Source organism: Salvia hispanica, chromosome 2, assembly GCF_023119035.1.
Source record: "Salvia hispanica cultivar TCC Black 2014 chromosome 2, UniMelb_Shisp_WGS_1.0, whole genome shotgun sequence".
In the NCBI taxonomy this organism is placed as follows: domain Eukaryota; kingdom Viridiplantae; phylum Streptophyta; class Magnoliopsida; order Lamiales; family Lamiaceae; genus Salvia; species Salvia hispanica.
This window is the reverse complement of record NC_062966.1, coordinates 2,206,206-2,215,673: the sequence shown is the minus strand read 5'-3', so window position 1 is coordinate 2,215,673 and position 9,468 is coordinate 2,206,206. Positions and strand designations below refer to the sequence as shown.

The 9,468-nt window shown below is 33.5% G+C and overlaps 1 protein-coding gene across 1 annotated transcript; it reads left to right on the top strand.

The window, feature by feature from the left end:
• Positions 1–7,001: 7,001 nt before the first annotated feature.
• LOC125204821 (aldehyde oxidase GLOX1-like) lies at positions 7,002–8,816 on the top strand. The gene has a single exon (XM_048103560.1). It carries the CDS (start codon positions 7,100–7,102, stop codon positions 8,606–8,608), a length of 1,509 nt encoding a protein of 502 aa, XP_047959517.1. The 5' UTR covers positions 7,002–7,099; the 3' UTR covers positions 8,609–8,816.
• Positions 8,817–9,468: the final 652 nt, after the last annotated feature.

The window sequence follows — 9,468 nt, the reverse complement described above, 5'->3', positions numbered from 1 at the left end:
TGAACTATATTCACTATATAATGAACTAAATGAATGTATGTTATGAACTTATTACTTCATTCAGTCGTGCTATTACTTCATTCTGTTAGTTTATTACTTCATTTATTCATGCTATTACTTCATCCTATTAGTTTATTATTTCATTCCGTTAGTTTATTTCTTCATTCCGTCATGCTATTACTTCATTCCATTAGTTTATTACTTCATAATGTGTTATGACATAATTATCTTTCAGTTGGGTTTAGGGTTATTACTTCATTCCGTTAGTTTATTACTTCATTCAGTCATATTATTACTTCATTATGTTAGTTTATTACTTCAGTCAGTCATGTTATTGTTATAAACATATTACTTCATTCTGTTAGTTTATTACTTCATTTATTCATGCTATTACTTCATTATGTTAGTTTATTACTTCATTCCGTTAGTTTATTACTTCATTTCATTAGTTTATTACTTCATAATATGTTATGACATAAGTAAGTAGAATTTTAAAATCGGCAAGTGAAGCACACTCAAGGGGAGGCCAATGGACACGGACGAACCACGAAGAGCCATGTGTGGTGCGGAGCCGTGGAGGGACAGCCTGCGGCCCCTCCCCGCTTCGTGTACATTATTGATATTCTAATTAATCCTTAGGTAGAAATTCCTAGTGTACAACACATAAATGAAAAACGTGACAAAGATGTGAAATACTTATTGATTATGCCTGCACCTATACGGAAAATTTTCCATTTTTCTCTTTTGTTCTGTTTTCTTCTTTTATCTAAAATCGTGCTAATTGATTTATATACAATATACAATATACATCGTATATTAAACATCGTCGTGGTACAAATTTAACTTGATAAATAAGTTAACTCTTTAAGAATTCGTTGTAAAATATGAAAGTTAAGATAATCTAAAATTTGAAAACTTTAAATATTTTAAAAATAATTTGCTGAAGTAACAGAATACTAATAATATGCATAATTTGAATTAGTTGCGTCCAAATGATGTTGTTATTTAATTGACGTACAATTAATACTATTTAACTACAAATTTGTCATCAAATTGATTCACAACTGAATTCTAGGAGTAATAAATACTCAATTTGATTGAAAACTGTCTCTTTAATTATTGCATAGATTTTAAATTTGATATCTTTGATCTTCACCTGCAATTTAACGTGTATATTGTAGAACGAATAAACATATATATACATCTCTCAAGGAAAAGAATGTATTCATATACATATCTCTCAAATAATGGGTTTTGACCTGCAAAAACCTGCAAATTACTAATTGGTTTTGACCTTCCCTTGATCATTAGCAATTCCAATAGCGGGTTTAAGTTTCTATATATAATGACTCCTCTTTCGTGATCAAATAGTTCAATTAGATTACATTTATTCATCACAAAATTAATTAGTGAGGTTAAAAGTTATTCGAGCAAACGAACATATTCGATTATTTAACTTACATTTAAACTGATTTCGTTCTGAGACTTTTTTTTTTTTTGGAAGGAGAGAGTATTAAGTTATTAGCATTAATAGTTATAATATATAAAAATAAAATATAAAATTGAAATTAAAATTTCATACGGTTACCGGGTAAGAACCACCGGTTCTAGTTATTTATTTACGAGAAACAATCAAGACAAAATCTCATAGCCGGTCCGGACCAAAAACCGATGCTCTGATTCTTGGTTCTTCACATAACCGGTTAAAAACCGGTCCGGTTCTCAATCATTTGGGCGAGACAAGGTAAACATAAACCCGTAAATCTGTGCTATCGAATAAATGTCTGGAAATGATCACTCCTCAATGAAGTCAACCATTAACATATTTCTTGATTTCATGCCTTGTTCTTCATATTCACTTTTTAATATATTCCCTAGTAGTAGCTGACTGACTAACGCAACATATGATGCATTTACATTCTCTAAAACAATTTTGTTAGCGATTTTGTCCTCAATTTTAGCTCTTTGTATTTATTAATTGGTTGCACCTGATTTATGGGAGATCCTATTTCATGTTCTTGTTTAGTTGTCGGGTTCAAGTTACTTTTGGACTTGACTATGTTTGGAACTATTGATTTTGATTATATATACTGGTAGGGAGTTTGCTACATATATATGGTGTTTTGATTAAAAAAAAAATACAATCTCTAAAATAGCTGACCTATACATTTTAGAGCTATGTTTATCAATTATTTACATCCGTGAGTACATTTTAGAGCCTCGTTTAATTAGTTTATAGATTATTTACATCCGTGAGTACATATATATGATGTTTATCGATTATTTACATCCGTGAGTACATTTTAGAGCCTCGTTTAATTAGTTGTCATACCCCCAGGTATGATGATACCTTGATCATAGGCATTTACAATTTTGAAAATTGTTGGCCGACGAAGTGTAGGGATGAGGTGTAGTTGTTTTTATTCATGGGTTTGATGTTTGTTTCTGCTATTCGCGGTTATCGATCCTTCTTTGGTAAATGTATTGCTTCTTTGGTAATAGTGTTATTTTTTGGGTTTATATGTATTTTTATTTTGCACTCCTAATCAAGTAATCATTTTGGATAAAGTGATTTAATTTTTCCTATACATTTGATTTCGTTGTTTTATATATCAAAATGTTTATATATCAACATAACTTTGTTGCTAGCTAATTTTGAAATGCAGCATTTCTAGCGTATAAACAAATTTAGAAAAGGTAACAATTTTTTTGAAATTTATCCCGAGTCATCACCTTCCAGTCACATAAATATTGGTGGTAAAAATCTTGCACAATACATATATATATCGGCCAAAATTAGACTCCAAATAAAATTTAATTTATAATTACTTATGGAAAGTGGTTGTAAAAGGTGGCATTAAAATTTGTAGCTCTACAAAAAAGGGGTATTATATTAACAAAATTTTATAAACTATGGTATTTTTCAGTTGCTTTGACAATATAAAAGCAATATACAATATAGGATATGACAAAATAAATTATTTGGTTGAAAAGATAACTTTAATATGAGTACATAATTTACTTAACTTTTTTTATTTCTTTTTTCTTAATTCAAAGTAAATAGTACTATTTTAGTTGAAGAGGTGGTTATGACTCATCTATCTAAAATTAAATTATAACATTCAATCTCATAAATCAAATAATATATATATATATATATATATATATATATAAAATTATGAAATACTATAATCTTTCAAATCAAATGGATATATGTTTATACTGAAGACATCTGATTAAACATAAACTTGAATATTTGGTAACATGATCTGATTGGTTTGTGTGCATGTGGCATTAAATTTGATAAACAAAGACATATTGCAATGATCCAAACTAAAGGGACCATTCAAGTAGTCATTCTCATATACACGACGTTGATGTGCTGTTTATTGTCAATAAAAACACATTTCGCAATTCGTTATTCAAATATTCATAAAAATGGCCGGGCTGTCAACCGGCTGGCGATATGGATTTCATTTAGTGACTCTATTTTCAGCCACCCTTTTATTGTTTTGTTATTTTCATGTTTTAATGTGGACTATTTTTTTTTACCACAATTGGGTTGGTGAAAACGATGTTCGGCCTATACCTTGTGTAATTACAATCAAGCATTGCAGATAAAATCCATAAATGTATGTGTTTCTAATATATATGGGATGAGATGCGTTATAATGCTAACCTTTTAAGTTGCTAATTCTGCTAACTCATCAATGCAGTGTATTAAAAATGTCAACACGGTGATATTAAAACATATCAACACATAATGTCAACAAAGTATACTGAAATGTCAACAAAATTATGTGATGTCATTTTAATGTCATCGCTTTGACATTTTTAATGCACTACATTGATGAGTTAGCAGAGTTAACAACTTAAGAAAGTTAGCAATTGATCACACTCCTATATTGACGCTTTTGGTTAAAATGAGATTGTATGATAGTAAAAACAAATACTATCTTCTATTGCGATAAGAGAAAAACACTACATTTGTCAGTCATATATTTTGTTTGAAACTATTCCTTGGATAAGTTATCATGAAACTATATTTGTTATGAGAGCTAAAAATATTATTCATAAATGTATAGGATTGCTGTAATCACGTAGAAATAAAATGCATCCTGAATTTCTTTTAACGACAAATCAATTCTTTTTATTTCGCTATTATTGTTGTCTTACCCTTACAAAAAAAAATAGTCATAGTCGTGTACGAAACGAATTTTAATGCAAAATTGATAATTTATAAGAGATCAATTTTAATGCAAAATTTATAATTTATGAGAGAGATAAACAAAGCAATGGTTAAAGTGTTATTAATGAAAAATTAGAGAATCTTGTTAGAGAAAAAATATTTAGTAAAAATAGATAGAGATTAATTTTGTTTTGAATTCATAACTCAAAACGAAAAAAAATAAAAATATTTCCAGTCTCAATTATTTAAACAAATCAGGAGTGTTGGGCATAAAAGCTAACTGTCTCAATTAATTAAATTTCCTAACGATAATCAATTCTTTAGAAAACATTTCGGTTGTCTATGAGAAAATAATGTGGCCAAAAAATGCCTCAATTATTTATTCTCTATCATATTTAGCCAAATTATTGACATGACGATATATACATCAACCAAGTTTCTGGCAGCATTGCATTAATTTGATTAGAAGAGCATGTGTATGCAAAACTTTGGAATTAAACCTCAACTTCTGTTTCCTAAATAAAATGATTTCTTCTGTTCCAGCTAGCTACTTTTAAGTATTTATGTTCTTGTATGTAAAATCGATTTATTCATCACGAACCGAATAATCCAAAGTTGCAAACATTTAATTAAATTAAACCATTTACTGCTAATATTTTGTCACACAAATAATTGTATACTTTGTATCTTTTATGGGTGACTAAACATAACTACTGAAAGCCGCGTCACAGGGAACTCAGATTCGGTCACGAGTATTAATCATTCTACATCTCTACCGCTTGGCCAACACACATTGTACCCTGATAATTTTATTCAACTTAATCTTCATCAATTATGAATATCTCCTTCGAAGAAAAAAAAAAAATTAAAAATGTGCCCATTTATACTTAATTGGCTCACACTATCAGTAATATATTTCAACAATTTTTAACTTTTAATTCTCTATTTTTTTGAACTCGTTGAAATTTTAACGACGGGCCATTATTAAAACCAAAACCAGTGTTACTTCAGTTTTTTATTTTTTGGAGAAATGGAAATGATGTGATAAACGTTAGCATCTGTGTGGATATTTTATAGAATTAATAGTATTTCATTTGGACGTATTTTATAATAACTCATATATGTAGAAATTTTTCAAAATATTTTAAAAATCATAACAGCTATAGTTTTTATAATAAAAGGGCAATTCTAATACGTACATTAATTTCCATAAATTTTGTCTATATATAAGTTTGTTTTTTTCTTCGTATGACCTACAATCGCATGTTAAATAACAATCATACAGAAATATTGACAAACCACATACACTAAAATTGAAGTAAGATATGTTCCTTGGGAAGTATATGAAATATTGACAAAACACATATACAAATAGAGATGTTTCCTTAAATTTATTTTATTTTCTACGTTAAAAACTCATAAAACTAATTCATACGTAATAATTGAATCAATTCATGATGAGTTAAATTGAGTTAAATGTTAGGAAAAGAACTGGAAGTTTTGGAGACCAAAATATTACTAATAAATAGGGAAAGAGTGAAAAAGAATATTTTTTCTAAATATTTTCTACTCCCCCTGTCCTCCACGAAAAAAATAGTCTCATTTTGGCATTTTGGGATATCCACAAAAAATAGTTTCATTTCTAAAAATGGAAAGTTTCTCTCTCATACTCTTTCTACTTTTTCTCTTCCCATCTCATATTTTACCCATTTTTTCTTCATATCTCTCTTACTTTACCAAATTTTTTAACCTGCTTCGTCCACAAATGAGACTATTTTTGCAGACGGAGGGAGTATAATAGAGTCTCGCTAATCTCAGTAAAAAATATACTATTTTCTTCGTCTTCAAACAATAGACACCTTTTTCTATTCTTGCATGTTCCATAAATTAGTTGATTTCCATTTTTGACACGTTTCTCTTTTGTGGTGAGCTTCATTTTCCATTATCAATATTCTAATAATTTTTTCATTCTTTACCTTTCCACTTAACTTATTTTACATTAAAATACGTAAAATATCAAAATTGCACTCTCTCCGTTTTTTTAAAATAGAAACTCTTTATTTTTTGGTTCATTTCTTTAAAATAGAAACTTTCCATTTCAGAAAAGTTCTTTCTCTTTAATGAGATGAGATTCATTTTCCACTATTACATTCACACCTTTTATTTCTATCTCTATCATACTTTATTAATTTTGCATTAAAATCCGTATCATTTTAAAAGATTCTATTTTTAAAAAACGGAAGGAGTATATATCATAAGGACAGAGGGAGCAATAAATACACACATGTTTAGGGGCGAGAGCTATAATTGTAATGACCACATAGTGCATTAATAGTATTAGTAGAGCCACTCATTGTGCTGAAAATTCCTCATAGTATGAAACAAGATAAACAAATCCATTAAGACCTCATTAGTACCCTAAAAACTCGATACTCACTCCATAACTGAATATATGTTGACTGCATTATTACAAATATATAACCAATAGAAGACTATACATTAAAATTAACTTCCCAAATAGTATACTCCTTACTCTATATTTAGTCACACGTGATATTACATATATGTATTGAGAGTGAGAAGATTCAAATAGTATAAAGGACAAAATGAAAGCCGATTTTGTATGCAAGCAATACTGCCCCAATTTTGACCCAATACTAATATTATATTTTTGATAAAATCCATTCTTTCAACATTTCAATTAATAATATCCACTCATTTTGCTTGCGTGTGGGAGTCTTTTATTTGAGCTCGCAATTTAAATCCCCCTGGCCAGTGACCACAATTCTCACTACCACTCTTCAACCAATGACCACTCCACTTCTTATTCTCTCCTTCTTTCTCCCCTTTGCCGCCGCGGCTGGCGGCGGCAAGTGGGACCTACTCCTCCCCAACATCGGCGTCTCCGCCATGCACATGCAGCTCCTCCACACCGACCGCGTCGTCATGTTCGACCGCACCGACTTCGGCCCCTCCAACATCTCCCTCCCCAACGGCCAATGCCACCGCGACCCCAACGACAACACCCTCCACGTCGACTGCACCGCCCACTCCGTCGAATACGACGTCGCCTCCAACTCCATCCGCCCCCTCACCGTCCTCACCGACGTCTGGTGCTCCTCCGGCGCCGTCATCCCCGACGGCACCCTCGTCCAGGCCGGCGGCTTCAACGACGGCGATCACGCCGTCCGCATCTACAAACCCTGCTCCGACAACTCCTGCGACTGGCGCGAAATCCCCAACGGCCTCACCCAGCGAAGGTGGTACGCCACCAGCCAAATCCTCCCCGACGCCCGCCAGATCATCGTCGGCGGCAGGGCTCAGTTCAACTACGAGTTCCACCCCAAAAAATCCGCCTCCGACGGCCCCCACAATCTCCCCTTCCTCGCCCAGACTCACGACCCTCGCATCGAGAACAACCTCTACCCGTTCGTCTTCTTGAACACAGACGGAAATCTATTCATTTTTGCCAACAATCGAGCTGTATTATTCGATTACAAGAATTCAAAAATCATCCGGACCTACCCGGCACTCCCGGGTGGGGACCCCAGGAGCTACCCGAGCACGGGCTCCGCAGTATTGCTCCCGTTAAGGAGCAATGCCGGAGCTCAGGTCTTGGTGTGCGGCGGCGCGCCGAAAGGAGCTTTTGTCAGAGCAAATAATCGTGATTTTGTGAATGCTCTCAACACGTGCGGGAGGATCCGAATAAACGACCCGAATCCCCAATGGGCTATGGAGACCATGCCCTCGGGTCGGGTCATGAGTGATATGCTCTTGCTGCCTAATGGCAATGTCTTGCTCATCAACGGCGCTGGCGCGGGCACTGCCGGGTGGGAAATGGGCCGGAGCCCCGTTTTGTCACCGGTTGTGTACTATCCAAACAAGCAAGCCGGGTCGAGATTCGAGGTTCAGAACCCGACCTCGACTCCTAGAATGTACCACTCTGCTGCGATATTGCTTCGCGATGGTCGAGTTCTCGTTGGTGGAAGCAATCCTCATGCATATTACAATTTCACTAAGATAATATTTCCAACGGATTTAACTCTCCAATCATTTTCACCGTCATATTTGGATCCGCAGTTTGAGAACATACGGCCGAAGATTCTTTCGCCCGTATCCGGATCCAAAACCGGGTACGGGCAGCAGATTCCGGTCCGGTTCAGCATTGGACCGGGTCAATTGGTTAAAAGTACAATCATGGTAACAATGATTGCGCCGTCATTTGCAACTCACTCATTTTCGATGAATCAAAGGTTGCTTGTTCTCGACCGTGGCGATGTGATGCCTGTTGGGGGATCCGTGTACCAACTCAAGGCCGGAATGCCGGGTTCGGGCAATCTTGCACCGGCTGGGTACTACCTTCTGTTTGTGGTTCACAAAGATATTCCGAGCAAGGGAATGTGGATCCATATCAATTGAGTTATTCGGGCTGACCCGGTTCGTTTGGATTATTGTGTGATAGATACACATTACTATTACTCCATTTGTGTACAAAATGACTTGTTTATAGGGAAAATATATGTATACTTTAATTTGTATCAAGATTATAGAAATGAACGTGTACGTATCAAACAAATGCTTTTATATCAATAAAAGTTCATGGTATATAGGCGAGAAATTGCATATAGTTGGCTTCCTACTACCACAAAGTGGAATTCATGACGTTTCAAACTTAAATTTTGAATATTAATGGTGAGATAAAGTGGGTATAATTTCTATTCTAGGTTATACACTAATGTATAAAAAGAGAGCTAGTGGAGACTATATGGGTAAGGATGGGGTTTTGCTGTAAGTGGTAAAATTTAGTCAATGTATATAAATCGTTTTTTTAAAATATGCCAAAGTGTGACTTGTTGTTTTACAAAATATAGCTGTGTTATTAATTTTTGACAAACAATCTTGTGCACCCACCAAAGGTATGGTTAGTATAATTACTCCCTCTGTCCCGCTTTAGCAGTTCCGGTTATTTTTGTGCGCTCATTTTATAAAAATGATATTAATAAATAGTTAAAGTGGAGAAATGGTAAAGTAAGAAAGAGATTAATGTAGATAAGTAAACGAGTGCACAAAAATAAGCGGGACGGACGAAGTAATTTTTTTTGGATAAAAGAAATTTTTGTACTATCAAATAAAATGAATGAATTAGTGTATAATTGTCAATCATTGTCTTGCAATTTTAAAATTTATTTTAAAAAAATCAAAAACTAGTTCGGCTCGAGGAGTGCATGAATTGAAATAGCATCTCTTAATAATCAACAACGAATTAGTGAATTAAAACC

Excerpts from the sequence above, each read along its gene's own strand:
- LOC125204821 (XM_048103560.1), top strand. The coding sequence starts at position 7,100 with ATGCACATGCAGCTCCTCCACACCGACCGCGTCGTCATGTTCGACCGC.